General features: G+C 37.9%; 1 protein-coding gene across 1 annotated transcript; it reads right to left on the bottom strand.

Annotated features, from left to right (window-relative positions):
* Positions 1-2,729: 2,729 nt before the first annotated feature.
* Positions 2,730-14,731, bottom strand: LOC143592681 (protoheme IX farnesyltransferase, mitochondrial-like). The gene is made up of 7 exons (XM_077072548.1): positions 14,301-14,731; positions 7,558-7,687; positions 7,005-7,142; positions 4,772-4,905; positions 4,502-4,627; positions 4,035-4,138; positions 2,730-3,416 (listed from the first exon to the last, which is right to left on the bottom strand). The coding sequence occupies exons 1-7, from the start codon at positions 14,609-14,611 to the stop codon at positions 3,034-3,036; spliced, it is 1,326 nt and encodes a 441-aa protein (XP_076928663.1). The 5' UTR covers positions 14,612-14,731; the 3' UTR covers positions 2,730-3,033.
* Positions 14,732-18,907: the final 4,176 nt, after the last annotated feature.

Here is an 18,907-nt window from a genome sequence, read left to right as displayed (position 1 = left end):
AAATTATCAGACAACCACTATTTTTCGGGTCGTGTGTGACCAAGCTCATTTTTGAAACATAAAACGGATATTCGTGCTAGGCACGCAAAACGAGAAAACGACTAATAGAAATTGTGACCGTGGAACTCTAAACGACATCACAATCTGAGTCCGGAGAAGTATTTCTGGGTCAACATTGCCCCCGGAACAGGTACAGTACTGGGTTAACAGTGTCCCCAGATGTACCGATTGATAAGGTTAAAGTTTATATAAACAATAATTGTATAATAACGATCGTAGGGATCATATTACAGATTGGACGTGTTAATTGATATTGATTGTTGTTACCTGCTTGCATGTGCTAAGGTGAGTTTTCACGAGCCCCTTTTTACTAAACTGTTTTAAATATTTTCCCGGGGCGGAAAGCATGTTTCTATCAAAGTGTTTAAGTACATGCTAATCGCATGGAAATGAATGTATTTATATAATGTTTATTGTACGGGAATCGTACGGTAATGAATTAAGATGGTAATTGTCTGAGTTGCTAACAGTATGAGGCCCGAAACAGTGTTCTGGGGTAACCGAGTTCCCAGAGGTTATTAAATGTGTTCTGGGGTAACCGAGTTCCCAGAGGTTATTAAATGTGTTTCTGGGGTAACAGAGTTCCCAGAGGTTATTAAATGTGTTTCTGGGGTAACAGAGTTCCCAGAGGTTATTGGAAGTATTCTGGGGTAACCGAGTTCCCAGAGGTTATTAAATGTGTTTCTGGAGTAACAGAGTTCCCAGAGGTTATTAAATGTGTTTATGGGATAACAGAGTTCCCAGAGGTTATTGGAAGTATTCTGGGGTAACAGAGTTCCCGGAGGTTAATCGATATGTTTTGGGATTAACAGAGTTTTCACTTGTGGGCTCAGCATAATTACATCGCTTATTTATGATTAATATAATGATTTGTTATGGTTTACTTAAATTAGTGAAACTCACCAACTATTCGTAGTTGACCCGTTTTCTCACATGCTTTTCAGGTACAACTAAGATAAAGTGATTGATTACGTGTTAAGTGCTTGATGTGTGTAAGGTTTGCGTGCTGGACGTTAGGATACATTATAACAGATAGAATTATGAACCGTATTGTATGATGTGTGTATCACCTAGACGGTAATGAAGGACGAGATAATGTAATTTTAAAGTATATTAATGCATTCGGTTTTCTTTATAAACAATGTGGTTGATATCAGAGGTGTCTGTCGCATCCCTTTTACGTTTCCGCTGCGGTTACGGGGTGTTACATGTATGATTTGGGCAACCCGTGTGGTGCCGACTAAACATCAGTAGTTAAACTAACCATGGCTTCTAAAGAATGAAAAGACTCGATTAACTCTTTTTTAGCACACTCCCACAACCTGATACAATGACGTCTTAAGGTAGTACGACTTACATGTGTGTATCGCGGTTATAGAGTTTCTCGAATCAACGACGTCAAATCCGGGTCATTAAAGTGGTTAAACGGCAAACCTCGTTGAATAACGAACTTTGCCATTCTATCTTGAACTTGAGTCGTGTTGTAACGAAATAGTGTACCATCTTTACCCAAGTCAATTTGATCGGTCGCGCCAATCCCTTTCAACGCCTTGCAATATGGCTTCTCGATGTGCTTTCTCAAAGTAGAGTTGGAATCGTGCTTTAATAGTGAACCACATAGTTTGCAATGAGCCTTTTGATAACCTTCGTCATCCACAATCAAATCCCAATTCTTCCATATGTCTTCGTTGCGGTTATGGTTGACTACCGTAACAACCCTTGGGTCCTCCGTAGCAGGAACGGGGGCAACAAAAACACTCTTCTTAGCCTTCTTGTTAGTTTTTTTGATGGGTACCATAATAATATTTAGTTGGATGGTCGGGGTAACGGAACGGGTTTGCTAAAGGAGTAGTATTTTAGTTTGTTTTTGAGTTTGGTGGTGAAACAAGTGGTGGAAAACAAGTTATATATAGGTTTCGGGGATCAAAAACCGGTTCCAACGGCTATATTACCGTTGGAACCGGTTACAACGGCTCTATTCTCTCTCAAAATCCGGTTCCAACGGCTATATTACCGTTGGAACCGGTTCCAACGGCTAGTCTGACGTGTGTTTGACTTTTCAAAAAAACCCGCCGGAACCGGTTTTTTCGGGTAGGAACCGAACCGGTTACAATTAAGAACCGGGTAGGAACCGGGTTGGAACCGATGGAGACATACAAATAGGAGAACCGGGTACGATTTTCAGGTACAAAAATACCCAAACCGGGTAGGAACTGGAACCGGTTCCGGTTCGGTTCCACCAGTTAGGTTCCGGAACCGGTTTTTTTGTGCACGTCTAGTAGGAATACTCGAATAAAATTATTTAACTCACACAAACGAAAGATACACCATAAATTTGGATTAAATTACTCTCAATCTTATTAACAAAAATAAAATGTAACTCTAAAACTGATTACAAATTTAGAGAATAGAAAGATTGCTTCTAGTTAGACCCCCGACTTGAATACCCAATACTTTTTCCATGCATGTCAGGGTTATAAATATTTCCCAACAGGTCCAGTTTACCGTCTCCTAGATATGATTATAAGACGGTGTCACTAGTGAAAAGCAACATCCCCAAATTTTATAAAACAACAGGTAGTATTGATATGAATATGATATATCTAGAGCTGTATACCATAAACACAAGTATATGACCAAATATGTATCATGATAATGCAACAGACGCATCCATCAACATGTGAATCATATACACATTTATTATCATTGTCGTCATTGTCATCAGCAAATCATGGATGCCAAAGCTTCGGTATAGTCATACCCGTAACCAATTATAACAAATCTGACCCGTTAAAAAACATTAAAAAAGATAGCTCCAGATGACTTCAAACACATCTCCCAAAAACAAACCGATTTTACAATGAACAAAACTCCGGTTATATTAAAACCGTAGCAAATCGCTTTTACAAGTTACCTTTCTACAATGATCTCGTAAATGAGATGGTGTATATGAATGCAACACATTGCAGTAATTCAAGATGATGCATATATAGGAACTGGCAGAAACGGAAACGGGGCTACAGACGCATACGCCACAGGTGGGCGTGAAACGACCATATTACCCTTGTCGTGTTTTGTCTTGTCGGGATTTCTGCTTTCCTGCTTGTGGGTGGTAGTTGGGTATGAAATGAGCATATTATCCTTGGTGTTTTCTATTGCAAGTGAATGTTGATCGTCATTGTAAACTCGGTGGAACATAAGGCCTGACATGAAGACGGGAAGATAAAGAAGGCTTGCATGAAACATTCTTCTGGCGGTTGTTTTTGTACGGTTTAGAAGAAACGAGACCGCGGTTCCACTAATTGCTAGAGCCAGTAGTGTTGATTCTAGACAGAACCATCCAGAAGTTATGCCCCCTGCAAAATAGTCCACGTCATAAAAAACAAAGCCTCGTAAATTATTTTATTAAAACAAGAGTAGTTTGTTCAGTGACTAGGCCTGTAAACGAATCAAATGTCCAGTATGCCATTCGGCAGGAAGTTCGTTTATTTAAGAAACAAACGAACATGAACACATCTTATTAGTTCGTTTATATTTGTGAACGGTTATGTCCGTTCGTTCATTCAATTTGTTTGTCTGTGTTCATCTATGTTCTTTACTTTACGTTTTATTAAGTTCATTCATTTACGTGCATCAATACATTCATTTAAAGTTTTCAGACCCATTACAAGTTAGTCTGGCTATAACAACTTTACATTCGTGAATAGTTCATTTATATTGTTAATGAACTAACATAAACGAAAACTAACACATTCAATTTCTTAATGAGCGAACAGCTGAACACGAACAAGAAAACCATGTTCATTTAGTTGTTCGTGTTCAATCACTTGTTTGCTTAAAGTTAAACGAACCAGCACAAACATGTTCCGTTCGCATTCATTTACAAGCTGATATGTGCTAACTGTTTCTAGAAAATTATAAGTTTTGAATCTATCTAATCAAATTACAGATTTCATAGTTGATAGCAAACTTACAATCATAGGCCAAGTATCCCAATGGAATCAAATATATGCAATTTCTCAAAGCCACCAAGGCTATTCTCCTACCCGAAGGATCAGCGAACGAGAGCATCTTAAACCTGAAATTTACATAAAAGTTAACAAATTACACACACACAAAGACACTGTACATGTACGTATGCATGTTATAATGTAGACGCACAATCATGTACGAGACGCATGAACACAAATTTGAAAGTTCAAAAACCAAAACCCACCCTAACTAAATGAATTAAAAACGCTAAAGTACAAAAAACATTATAGGCTAAAGACGCTCTTGTTAAGTAACTTAAACATCTAACTGTTTAAGAAATCGACAAATTTAATTTTTCTAACCATACCATTTGACCTCTCATTGCATTAAAAACAAAAGAAAAGAAAAAAAACTAACGATGATGCAGAAAAATAAAACAAGTTGAAAAGTGATTTAGTTGGTAACATACCCTCCAGTTACATAATCATCACGGCACAAATATGCAAGGGCCATAAAATGTGGTAACTGCCAAAAATACAGTGCAGCAGGAAGGATCCATCCGTTGAGTGAGATCTGACCTGAAGCTGCAGCCCACCTTTGATGTGAAAGAAAGAAGAATAAGAATACGGAACTTGAAACATAATAAACGGTATACATACTGTCGATATTGGAGAAAATTATTATTCAAGAGAGTTTATTCGTTTATCGAGTGGTTACTTAATAAAAAAAAAAAGATTACCCCATAAGAGGAGGAATTGCACCAACAACAGCTCCAACCCAAGTATTCACCGGATGTATCTGCTTCAACGGTGTGTAAACAAACGCATAGAGAAAAAGATTGGAAGCACCAAGTCCAGCTGTCAATAAATTAGCCTGCACAAATCTTGCAGATACAGGTGGCAAAATCAGGAAATAAAATATCAATCAATCAATCATAACCAGCTAAGTCCCACCAACAGCAAAGCTATAAGTAGAGTAATAGGAAATAAAATAAAATAAATAAAAACTAAATAAAAATAGCAGGGGAGGGTAAGTAGTAGATATCTAATACGTAGACTTTTAAACAAACCGCGCGAACGGGGCTTGTAACTTTTGTCTGTTCATTAAACTTTAACTAAACAAATGATCGAACATGAACAAGTAAACGTGCACGGTTTTTTGTTCGTGTTAACATGAGCATGTTCGTGTTCTTTTGTTAGTATAAACGAATGGTTCACGAACATAAACGTAGATGAACAAACATAACCGAGCAAACAACAATCAAAAGTAAACGTGGACATCAATCTATTGGGCCTAGACAACAATATAACTAGACTAAATTGTAAGGGGTGATACTTTAATTTCATAGAATTAGACTAAATTGTAATGAACATAATGATTTTGAATGAATATATAAACAAACGTAACTATTTTAAATGATGAATATAAACATAAATAAACAAATGTTGGTGAACATAATGAACGACCTGGACATGCGTTCATATTCGTTTGTTAACCTAAATAAACAAGAAATTTTGTTCTTTATTAAACAAATGAACACCCCACCGAACGTACAGGCCTACTAATATCGGTCTAAACATGCCAGGTTGAACCGACCCCTTAACACTTGCTCCATTTGTCTTTCAATTTTATAAACATAAACAATTAATGTATTAAATAAAATATTCTCATCCTTTTATGTTATATCGTTTTTACCTTTAATTAATTACGTAAATAATTTAAGTAGACATAAAATCAAAGGTGCATAAGCATATTGGGTTACTTATTTACTATAGTAAATAATTTTAATTATACAGCCAGTATTAACTTATATTATAAATAAAAAATATTTACTTGAGTATGTATTTAGTTTTATTAATAAAATAACTGAAATAAATTACAACGCTAATATAATTAGTTAAGTTTTCAAATATATGGCGCATTTGTCTAGTGTATACACCGAAGTGAATCCAAATTTCGTCTAAACTTTGATGTATGCATCGAAGATGCTACCTGGTTGATTTTGTTGCAATTTATCTCCAAGAACTCAACTGACATTGGGCTCCAGGGTCAAATGAGAAGAAAGTCACTAAAAAGTGTTTTGGGATGCTTCATCATCATCGTATTGAATAAATCTCACCAATAGTTAAAAACCTTTAAATTGCTTTACTACATAAAGTAATATTATTAAAGCCATATAGTTTTATTATTTGTTTGAAACATTATTTATTTATGAAATTGAAACTAGTGTCTAATATGGGTCTAAAAAGGTTACGTTGGGCCGACCCCTTTTTACTTTCTTGTTCCATTATCTTTCAATTTCATAATGAGTAATGTATTAAACAAAATAATAAAACTATCTTGCTATAATAATCTTACTGTAACAAGCATGTCCAAGGTTTTAAGCATTTAATAAACTTTTGAGGTAAACCAATTTAACTTCTTGAAGATAAACTACAGCCAAACCAACCCAGGTTAGACCATCTCCAATGCATAAACCATAATTTACACCAAAATTGGTTTCACTTTAGCTTATACGCCGAATACTTTTACCAAATATTTAGAAACTAACCAACTTACAATAACACTCAATTATTTTACTTAAATTATTTTATTCAAACTAAATACATACTATTTTACAGAAATTATTTTTTATTTATAAAACAAACTAATTATAATTATATAATTAAACGAATTACTAAAAAACTATGTTTATGCGTCTTTAGTTTTATGTCTACTTAATTATTTAAGTAATTAACTTTAAAATTTACATAAATACTGAAAACACAATCGAAAATTCCATACTCAAGTTTGGACATTTTAAATATCTCAATGAAAATGTTTTAAGGATGCATTTTGTAGTAGTTAATTTATATTTCTAAATATTGAGTACTTACAAATTATATAAACTAATCGATTAATGAAAAGTTTGAAAGTTATATGAAATCAATTTCCATGAAAAGTTTAAAGGTTATATGAAATCAATTTCCCACCTTGCTTGCCAATAGAGCTGTGCCAGCTAGACCAACAGAAGAAGCCCATGTAACTGCATGAGGAATAGAGATTCGTCCCGAAGGTAATGGTCTTCTCCTTGTTCTATTCATCATTGCATCATTCTTAACCTCAAATACCTAATACACAGATGAAATTAATATAATGCAAAAAGAGCAAAATAACACTAATGATACAAAAAATGATAACACTAATGATACAAAAAATGCCACTAATGTGAGGAGAATAAAACAGTGAAGCAAGTCAGCAACACAGGTTAATAAAAATCATAGCAATAATGATCATTAGTAGCTGTTAATGATATCCCTAAGACCTATTGTTAGGTTTTCCCTTAGAAGAATACTAATAAATCATTAGTAGTTGTTAATGATATCCCTAAGATCTATTGTTAGGCTTTCCCTAAAAAAAATATTAATAATATAAGCATTCCATAAGTTATGCACAAAATGAAACTCTATTACAACATTTGAATGTGAGACTTCACAAACTTTATAGTTGCATTTTAAAGACTAATAGATAGCATATTTTACCAACCTGATTTAAAGTGCTAGCGGATGCTGCTACCATCATGGTTCCCATGCAAGTATAACATAGTCCTGCTAAGTCAACAGTACTACCACTTCCAAGAACATAGCCTGCTCCAGATGTAGCAACCGCTAGCATGCTAGAAGTATGTAATAAAAAAACCAAATAAGATATATAAAAAAACCATCATAAATTTCCATCTATTCTGAATTTCTGATAAGAAACAAAGATACGTATAAAACAAGCCACAAGAACTCGAAAGACCTTGCATACAGAAAGAAATACCAGCTGACCCTACCTAGTGAAAATCGTGCAAGTAAAAAACTGAGAATATATTCTATAATGATTCATAGCAACATAAACTTTTCATCATAATGATTTACTGTTTCAGCTTTATAAAGTTACTTAGGGGTTCTAATTCTTTTAGGTAGCATCCATACTAATAAAAAGATGCAAAAAAAAAAAAAAAAACAAATGGTATTGACAGTTGTATTATACCACACAATGAGAAGCTGCAATGAGACCGCAACTAAACTGAAGCCACATGCAAATAGTCATGACCCCTTTCTTATTTCTATTTTCACCTATCTTTTAACTAAATTACAACTTTCACCCTCAAACTTTAACTTTTATCAAAACTGATCCTACACTTTTACTTGTTAGTGCATTAAGATGTTGTACATATAGCTTTTTAGGTTACACATATAGAATATTTATATACTAAATCATAAATACAGCTAAATTTATAGCTAGATTTTAAGTAAGTGATTGCTAAAAAGCTATAAAATATATACGTACAAGCACCTTGCACAGTTGTACCTCACGTACGAAAATCGTGCACTTTTGCACTTTGCGCGTTGTTTTAAGACCCTGTGTATGGCTGTGCACTTCTCGCTTTTTGAAACTGAGGTCATGTTCAATACTTACACTTTAGCCAAGAAAAACAAGCAATCACTCGTGTGTTATACTTATTTTCTATCTTCATCATCATCATCATCATCGTACTCAGTATATCCCACCAATAACAAAGCTATGGTAGGGTCTTAGGCGGGTAAGATGTAGACAGCCTTACCTCTACCCCATAGGGATAGAAAGGCTGCTTCCAGTGAGACCCCCGGCTCGATAGTAGTTTTGCATCAAGCCTTGGACATAAGGCACATAACACTCAACCATCGGGACACCAGTCGATTGGTGCATGTACCCTTGTCTTTCGGCTATCAACGCCACCACATGATGCTTGATTAACCTTCCGCCACTTTTAACGTTAATTTCACGACATTAGTAAAATAATGTCAAAATTAGTGCAATTTCACTTTTGCCCACCTGAAGGTTCACACGTATATACTTATTTTCTATCTTCTTTTCATCAAATCAAAGATATTTGTTCAAACTCGACCTTCCCTATTGGTTTATGAAAAAAATAAAATTTTCAACATTAATCTAGTTCACCAATAATAATCTACATATTACCAATAGCATAACCTAATTCAACAATCATAAACGAATAAGATAACTGTAAAGAAATGGTTGTAGTAAAGTAATGTTTATTACTTGAAGGTGTGTTGAATACATAAGCAACTACATCTATATATACACAACTAAACCCTAGCTAACAGCCCATAAAAGGCCCATGGGCTTTAACCAACAATATGGGCTAAAACCCTAACTAAAATACAATTAACACTCCTCCTCAAGTTGGAGCATAGATGTTAATCATGCCCAACTTGTTACAAATAAAATCTATCTGAGCTTTCCGGAGCGGTTTAGTTAGAATGTCTGCTAGCTGGAAATTTGTCTTCACATGAACTGGTTGAATGGAAGGAGGATCAATTTGTGTGCCTACTACCCAATCTCTGATAAGGTGGCAGTCGACCTCAATATGTTTTGCCCTCTCATGAAATACTTGATTCTTGGCTATGTGAATAGCTGACTGATTATCACAGTATAACCTCATCAAGTCATTAGAAACAACCCCGAGCTCTCTGAGAAGACGACGAACCCATGTCATCTCTGATGTTACATCTGCCATGGCTCTATACTTCGATTCGGCACTCGACCGGAAAACCGTGTGTTGCTTCTTACTCTTCCATGATACAAGGTTTCCTCCAACAAACACACAATATCCGGTGGTAGATCGTCGAGAAATTGGACAACCTGCCCAATCTGCATTTGAGAACCCTGATATCCGACCATCTCCTTCTTCCGTGAAGGCACCTACACGACAATGACCCTGATCTGAGTATAATATACCCAAGCCAGGTGAGGTCTTAAGATATCTTAAGACACGAAGGGCAGCATCCCAGTGACCGGTGTATGGTGTAGCCATAAATTGGCTCAGAACACTGACAGTAAAGGAGATATCCGGTCGTGTGACGGTTAAATAATTAAGTTTACCAACCAGCCGTCTGTATCGCTCAGGATCTTTCATTGGATCTCCTTCTTTTGGGAGAAGTTTCTTTGTAGGAAGCATTGGGGTATCAACAGGTTTACAACCCAGTAAGCCACATTCAGTTAACATATCAAGAACATACTTTCGTTGGGAGAGAAGTATACCTTGTGGAGAGCGGGATACTTCTATGCCAAGGAAATACCTCAATCGACCTAAGTCGCTGACCTGAAACTGAGACTGAAGAAACTGCTTGAGTTCGGAAATCCCGACCTCGTCATCACCTGTGATTATAATATCATCCACATAAACAACTACGATAATCCTCTTCCCTTTCTGGTGTCTAAAGAAGACAGAGTGATCGTAGGCACTCCGAGTCATCCCAAACTGTCCCATGACACTAGAGAATCGACCAAACCATGCCCTGGGAGACTGTTTAAGACCATATAGAGAACGATGTAGTCTACAAACTTTCGAGGCCTCCTCCTCAACGACGAACCCTGGGGGCTGCTCCATATATACCTCCTCCTCAAGAACACCATTAAGAAAGGCGTTCTTGACATCAAGCTGGTGGAGCGGCCAATGATTAATGGCAGCAAGAGCGATGCAAATACGGACAGATGGCATTTTAGCAACCGGAGAGAAAGTTTCATCGTAATCAATGCCATATGCCTGAGAATACCCTTTTGCAACCAACCGAGCCTTTAAGCGGTGTAGGGAGCCATCCGGGTGTAGTTTAGCCGTAAACACCCAACGAAAACCAACAATACGCTTCCCTTTAGGAATTGTTTCAAGATCCCATGTATGATTGGACTTTAGAGCCCCAATTTCATCTTCCATAGCCTGTCTCCATCCTGGGTGAGCGAGAGCGCTCGTCACATTTTTGGGAATCGGGTAGGAATCAAGGGTAGTGGTGTACGCATGAGATTCAGGAGATAGGTGGATGTAGGCAACATAGTCTTGAATTGGGTAACGAGTACATGTCCGGGGTTCCTTGCGAAAGGAAATAGGTATATCGGGAAGTGGGGCACCAGGAGGATCATAAACAGGTGTGTCAGAGGTTGGTGGATCGGGTAAGGATGTAGTAGTGAGAGGTGTGGATTGCTCAGATGTAGGCGGAGTATCGGAGGGTATTTCGGGGTCGTGGCCAGGGTGTGATTCAAGAGTCGCTGATGTTTGACCCCTACCTCGCCTAGCATATGTGAAAAGCAGTGGCGGAGATTCTGTCGGTGGGTCAGAATCAGAGGAGATTGGATCGGTAGAAGGAACTGACACAGGAATGGTGGGGATGAAGGGAGATGTGGGTATATCGAGGTCAGGAAATGGGTCAGAAACAGGAGTGGAACACTCAGGAAAGTAAGGACAGGGCTCATTAAAAGTGACATCGGCACTAGTAAAGTATCGGTGAAGAGAAGGGCTATAGCACCGATACCCTTTTTGAACCCGTGAGTAACCAACAAAGATACAACGAAGGGCTCGGGGATCAAGTTTGATTGTTTTCGGACGATGGTCATGAACATAGGCAACGCAACCAAAGACTTTAGGTGCGAGAGGAAAAGGAGTACCAGTGGGACATAGTACAGAAAACGGTGTTTTACCGTGAAGAACGGGTGTGGGCATACGGTTAATCAGATATGCAGCTGTGAGAACGGCATCTCCCCAAAAACGATGAGGGACACGTGATTGGATCATGAGTGTGCGAGCAACATCCAATAGTTGACGATTTTTGCGTTCAGACACACCATTTTGTTGTGATGTATATGCACATGATGTTTCATGAATAATACCGTTGTTTTTCAAGTACGGAGAAAAGTCGGTGGAAAAATATTCCTTAGCATTATCGGATCGGAAAGTTTTAATGGTGGTTTTAAATTGGTTTTGAACATAAGCATTAAATTCTTGAAATATGGAAAAAATTTCACTACGAGATTTCATCAAATAAATCCAAGTAGTGCGAGAATAGTCATCAATAAAGCTAACAAAATATTCAAAACCCAAAGTAGATTTGGTAGGGCATGGCCCCCATACATCAGAATGCAAAAGTTCAAAACAAAAACTGACTCGATTAGACACTCTAGGGGGATAGGGACGTCTGGTATGTTTACCAAGTTGACACGACTCACAATGAAAATTAAAAGACGAAAGTGGTAAATCTGGACGCATTTGCCTCATAACCGTTGTAGAGGGATGACCTAACCGACAGTGGTCCTCCTTGACTGAGGCAATGAGGCAGTTGCTGTAGAACATGTAGGACCTGACGGGAAGATTAAGAGGTAGAGGCCTCTAGATTCAAAACCTGTGCCAATCAGACGGTTCGTCCCTAGTTCCTGAAAGATACAGTGAGTAGGATAAAGTTTAGCAGAGCAATTGTGTTGTTTAGTAAGTTGGCTTACCGAACAAAGGTTATAGGGAAATTTAGGAACATATAGAATAGATGAGAGGTTTAAGTTGGATGTGGTGTTAATGGATCCAACCCCCAGTACAGGACAGGAAGACCCCGAGTTCCCAGTCATGTGATGAGTGGCACCCGAATCAATAATCCAAGATGAAGAAGGGCTAGGAAGCGTACCTGAATCGACCGTATTGGCACATGGGGCAGGAACAGGAGCAGGAGTCTGAGAGGCTAGAAGCTGCTGGAGACGACAATAGTCTTCTTCGCTAACTGTGTAGGAGGGAGTGGCGGTTGGACCTGAAGTCTCACCAGCGGCAGCCAAACGAGCTTTGGGACGAGGAGGTGGCTGACTTCCAGGAGGGCAGTTCGGGCAGTCCCATTTCGTATGACCTGGTTCCTTGCAATAGTGACAAACAAGACCACCTCCCCGTCCAATACCCTTTTTGTGGGTCATATGAGAACCTCGACCAGTACCCCGACTAGTAGATGTATACATAGCCGATGTATCAGTAGAAGATAGAGTTGCACCAGGACCATACATTTCCCGCAACAGGTGAAAGGTTGATGCAACTGAAGATGTGGCAGCGGAGTTGCTCAACAGTAGGGGTCGGGCGCTTGAATACTTGGGCGAGATTCCGGCAATGAAGGTCATGACATCCATCTTGGCGTTTCGCTCCTCCTGAATCATCAAATCAGTAGTGGGTGGAAACATAGTGCGAAGCTCATCTCGGAGTTTGCAGAATCGTGTGAAATAGTCGGTAAATGTAGAATCACCTTGCTCGGCCCGACCATAGGCTTGAACCACAGAATAAGCATGAGAGATAGACTCCTTAGCCGAAAAGGATGAAGAGAGGTGATCCCACATTTCCTTTACGGTGGAAAAGTTTTGAGCAATAGTAAGGATTTGTGTATCCATAGCATTCCATAGGGCCATTAAGATTCTGCTATCATCAATTTTCCATTCTTTGGTAATCGGGTCCGGGGGTGGTTTAGTGAGATGATCGTCTTTGTCCATACTTTCAAGACCCTTTTGGACAAAGAGACTCCACGAACCCCAATTTTTTGAGTCAAGTTTGACCGGAATGCGAAGAACAGCTGAATAATTAATAATCCCTGGAGCAATCTGAGTTTCTGAAGCCTATTTATCAGCCATTGGATCTGAAAGTTTTTTATTCGAACGAATACACACGCGAACTGAGACAGAAAACTAAAAGGTCCCGAATTGAAAAACTAACAACACAGGGTGGTGTGGAAGCAAAAAATAAGTAACCTGAAAAAAGGACGGCGGCCGGAGGGAGGTGCACGCGCCGTCACGCGGCGGCGCGTGGAGGGCAGTGGCGGAGCAAAGGAGGCGCTTGGGGCGCGTGCGGCGGCGGATCGGTGTCGGAATTTTAGGGTTTGCTGATCGGAGGTTGGTGGTGACAGTGAGAGAGGCGGTGACGGCGGAATATGTCTCGAAAAAAGATTTCGAGATCTGGACAGGAGGTTCGGTTTCGGTTTCAGATCTAGGGCCGGCTGGTTCGGTTCAGATTAAGTGGCAGCTAGGGTTTGGATCGAGATCCGTAGCTCTGATACCATGTAAAGAAATGGTTGTAGTAAAGTAATGTTTATTACTTGAAGGTGTGTTGAATACATAAGCAACTACATCTATATATACACAACTAAACCCTAGCTAACAGCCCATAAAAGGCCCATGGGCTTTAACCAACAATATGGGCTAAAACCCTAACTAAAATACAATTAACAATAACAAACTATTAATTAAATCCTAGCCCCTTCTACTTTCTCTTTTAACAATATGAAAGATATTTGTTCAACACTAATATCATCTCCACCAATCCTAAGCAATTAAATCTCTAAATCATTCATCAATAGAAATCTACATAACCTAATTAAATAATTAATCATAGCAATCACAGATATTAGCAATTCACAATCACCAACAATAATATTATAAAACGAATTACAACTAACCTAAGCTTAGCTTTCGATAGCTCCCAATAACACCGACCATAATGCCTGGCCACGTCAGCAAACTTCGCCCCGAACGACGTCGCATCAATGACCGCAGCAGTGGATCCAATTTCTCCGACTCGGTCAACGACGGTGGAGCTGGATCTGGTGATTAATCCATGGCCGTGGCCGGAGATTTGCAATTGCAATAGACGAAGAGGATAATAATAATTATTGTTATTATTAGGTTGAATAATATTGAGAGGGGAATGGAATTTGGAAGATGTGGCGAGTTGAGTGAATTGACTCAGTGAGTTTCTTCTTCTCCACATGGCCGTAGATAATCGCCTGGAAAGAAAAGAGGTGCCGAGGGTTTGTTAAGACGTTGAACAAGTCGTTCTTTGTGGATAAAATAATTAACAAACGGAGCAGGTTTTTGGAGCGGAACAGGTTCGGTTTGGAACGTGTTTCATGTCGGCACGGGTTTTGGATCGAAGCGGGTTTGATTCGGATTAGATATCAAGCCGGGACGGCTCCTTTTGTTTTTGTACTCGGTTACTTGTTTAATTTTTCTGTATGTTCGGGCTTATTGCTAGTTGTCCCTTTTCATTTTTACTAGTATTGGCCTTTCAAATAAATCAAGTCGGGAGAAGTTTCATATCAGAATGTGGACCCGGATAAGGTTTCGGTTCGGAACGAAATTTGGGTTTGCATGGGAGGGGGTTCAAATCAGAACGGGTTCGATTCGGGTTTCGGGAAGACACGAGTTTCGCACTGGACCGGTTTTGGATCGGAATGGGTTCAGTTGAATTGGATTTCTAACATATCAAAATAATGGTGTAAAGATGTCGTATGTGTGCAATTGACCTTTTAGTCTAATGACAGTGAGTGATGGTTAAAGCTTGTGATTCTTGAGTTCTCTGATTTGAAACTTGACCTCAATGGTGATTTTCCACAAAATACTAGGTTTCTTCCTTGATGGGGTTGGTAGGTGACTCAGGACTAAAGTATCAAAATTTAGAGTAGCGTTTAAAGAAAAGAAAAAGAAGAAAGATGCCTATATGTAGTTTAGAAAATAATATCATATGATTTACCAACGTCTTGAAATACATAGTTAAGTAAAAGTTTGTTGATAACAAGTTTATACCATGTGTAGTCGTAGTTGGGTTAAGCTATATTTTCAGGCATTTTTCGACACATGACGTATTAGTCAGTTGAGGCTTCTTGTATAAAGTGGTATAGTGATATAAAGTCCCTATAATTAGTACTCTTTTTTTTTCTATTTTATTTTCCAAAATTTCTAATAAAATTAAAACAAATAATATTTCATTAAATAACTGACATTTACATTAAAAGTTAAAAACCACAATATAATTTTAAAAAAATGAAAATTAATCTAAAAAAATACATAAATACTACTCGTTTTCATCTTCATTTGTGTCTTGTTGGCCTTTATCTTTAAGTTCGTTTTCATCTAACGACTCATTTCCGTCTTCATCATAGTTTTCATTTTCATCTTTGTTTCGAATCCTTCGAACCATCCAAGCATGTTGAACCAAATCCGTCATTAATGTTGTCACACCGCAACCTAAGGTGGAAATGTCGAGGCACGAACTGCTTGTTCACAGCTCACAAGGTACTATCATGCAATTGTAAAGTGACACTGTCACACCCTCAAAATCCACTAATGGAGTTTTACCGTCAGAGGGTGTGAACTAACAGGATCGGAATCATTAGTTATAATCAAACCATAAAACAAAGTTTTAAAACCATGAAAACGTTTACGAGTAATTAAATTCGGAAGCGTAAAACCATAGAAACCAATGTTGCGTCACGCAGGACGACTTAAAACCCAATGATAACAGTTTAAAATAAGTTTGCATAATTAAAAGTGTTTCAAGCAATGCATGATCCTAAACCGCGCGCCCGCCTCGGCTACCTGAGAATAACATACTAAAAGTGTCAACACAGGGTTGGTGAGTTCACGAGTTCAAATAAAATAAAGCGTCAGCGTTTGCGTTCAGCGTTTTGCGTTAAGCGTTACCAGATAGTGTTATGTCAATTATATATCTATAGGTAGCTAGCCTATAAAACAAGTATTACTAAGTGTTCGACACCGAAGCTGACTGTTTATCATTTGCCTTGCCACCAGGTCTATCCCGACCATGGTATGTGTTTAGCCAAGATTACACCCACTCGACCTCCAGTCGAGTTTAGTGTTGGGTGGGGTTTGTCAAACCCAGTAGTACTACTCAACAATGACTCGCTATTATCCAATATTAAACGGTTCGATGTGAATGAAGGACTTTAGTTAACGCGTTTACCACTTAGTCTTTATAAGTGATATATAATTTATACTAACAAAATCTTAAATGCGTTTTTCGGAGTATGTTATCTCCCCCAAGTGAAAAGCGTTTGAAAACAGTTTAGAAGGGGTAAGTGAACTCACTGTTTGCGAAGTATTCCCAAAATAATTCACCAAGATGCGCGTCACAGAAAAACTCTCTCTAGCGTTCTAAAACAACAAAGAGATTTTTCTAAGTGTCGGAATATTATCGAGTCTCTAGACCCGGCACATAATACCTATGCACACAACATGTTTCGTGTTTCGTTTGTGAATCGTGTGTGACTTTAACAAGTGTATTTGTGATACATTACATGTGTGAGCATTTATTTACGTGTCATGTATTCATAATGTACATCACTATCAATTACTCCCCTTAAGGGCATTTTGGTCAAAACACGAAAATTAATTAGCAATCATTCCCCTCAAGGGCAATTTGGTCAAAACACGATAATAAATTAGCAATCACGTTGTTTCATGCAACTTTCACAAAATTCAGCAACTAGTTTCTTAACGACAGAATTTCTACTTGAAAAACTAGTCTATCCCACCGATCATAGCATCACAATTAATTTACCAAAAATCATCACAAAAGAATATATGTCCTAGGTTTCCAGAACATGTTTTATTATATTTTTATTCCACATAGGTTTCTCACAATAATCAAATCATTACAGCAAACTCTTAACAGTCAAATTCATGCGTAACAGAATGTTATTTGAAATTCCCTTTAAACGAAAAATCCAATAAATGCAAGACCACTTGGGTTAAGTTCCTAACTCAACAAGTCAACTATCAGAAGTGGAACCAACCCAATTGGTCTCGTAGTTCATGAGATATAACATTTACAAAACAACCTAACAGCAGGTCTAACAACTCAGCTTTGCACAACGTTTTTGTAAAATCATAAAAGTTAACTTTTACACGTCCAAAAATTGCAAATTTATATTCTTTAGAAACTAGACTCAACCTAGTTTACTGTAGTATCAATTATCTCAATAAATTTTCACTTTTATACCCCGTTACAGTCAATCAAACATCAACAACACAATCTGTCCAGAAACTGTTTGCATCCAAACTCAACAATTTAACTATCTATGGACCACAAATCATTCATATAACATTCTAGACACCATAACTACTATCCATGCATATCAATTACACCATAAATACATAGTTAGGGTTTTATTTGATCTCAAACTCAAAGACACAACAATTAACATGCAATAATATCAAAACTAGTTATCAAATCATCATCAATACACCATCAAATCAACAACAATCATATGAACACCATACATAGGAAAAATCGGACCTAGGGTTTGTAATTTATACCTTCAAAAGCACCAATACAAGCAATAGGAAGGTAGGAGATGGCTAGAAATGGATATAGGATGCTTCAATTGTGAAAGACAAGATCAAAATCCAAGAGGTATGTGTGTGTGTGTGAACCGATTGTGAGGAGGGGGGGGGGGTTTGGCCGTCGGTTTTGAGAAGAGGGAGAGGGAGGAGAGGTTAGGGTTTTATAATATTAATAATAATAACATGTTACACTTTAGTCCCTAAACTTCCAAATGTTACATCTCTAGATTAATTAATTGGGTTCTTGTTTCTTGTTTAGCATTCCACATAACATAATCAAGTAACACATATGTCTAACACATAATTATCACATAATTATGGTTTTGACGTTTTTTTTATTCACTAATCGTTTGCGTCAACTCGTTTGCGTTTCGGTGCAATTCCCGAAAGACTACACATGTAGTAAGTGTCAAGCGTCATTTAAACCCTAGTTTAAATGTAATGAGGTGTGCGTTATAGATTCAGTGATCTAAAGTTTGAATTGACGGAGTTGAGTTAACGGAGTTAACCTGAAATTGACGATTGTCACATCATTCCCATGTTAAAGAATTTTCGTCCCGAAAATTTGAGTCAAGTCGTGATGAGTGTCTGAAAAAGTAAGAAAAATTTTCAGTTTGTCATATCATCCCCTAGTAGAAAGAAATTTCGTCCCGAAATTTAATTCATACCTCCGGTGATTTCTTACGGTTTGTCGGGTTTCTCGGTTTTCGGTGTTTGGTCAGCCCTTCAAAAAGGTGAGGATACTTTTTCATCATTTGATCCTCGCGTTCCCACGTGAACTCCGGTCCACGTCTCGAGTTCCAACGAATCTTAACGATTGGAATTTTGCTGTGCTTGAGTGTTTTAGTTTCCCAATCCAAAACTTCGACTGGTTCTTCAATGAAGCGTAGTTGTTCATCAACTTGCAATTAGTCCAAAGGGA

The sequence above is a fragment of the Bidens hawaiensis genome, unplaced genomic scaffold, assembly GCF_021521415.1.
Source record: "Bidens hawaiensis isolate Kalapana, Puna unplaced genomic scaffold, B.hawaiensis_p1.1 tig00041152_1, whole genome shotgun sequence".
NCBI classification, from domain to species: domain Eukaryota; kingdom Viridiplantae; phylum Streptophyta; class Magnoliopsida; order Asterales; family Asteraceae; genus Bidens; species Bidens hawaiensis.
This window is presented reverse-complemented; position numbering and strand designations above follow the sequence as displayed.

Excerpts from the sequence above, each read along its gene's own strand:
- LOC143592681 (XM_077072548.1), bottom strand. The coding sequence starts at position 14,611 with ATGTGGAGAAGAAGAAACTCACTGAGTCAATTCACTCAACTCGCCACA. Across the intron at positions 7,143-7,557 it reads CCGCTAGCACTTTAAATCAG|GTATTTGAGGTTAAGAATGA; the intron begins GTTGGTAAAATA and ends TCTGTGTATTAG. Across the intron at positions 4,906-7,004 it reads CAGCTCTATTGGCAAGCAAG|GCTAATTTATTGACAGCTGG; the intron begins GTGGGAAATTGA and ends AGATTTGTGCAG.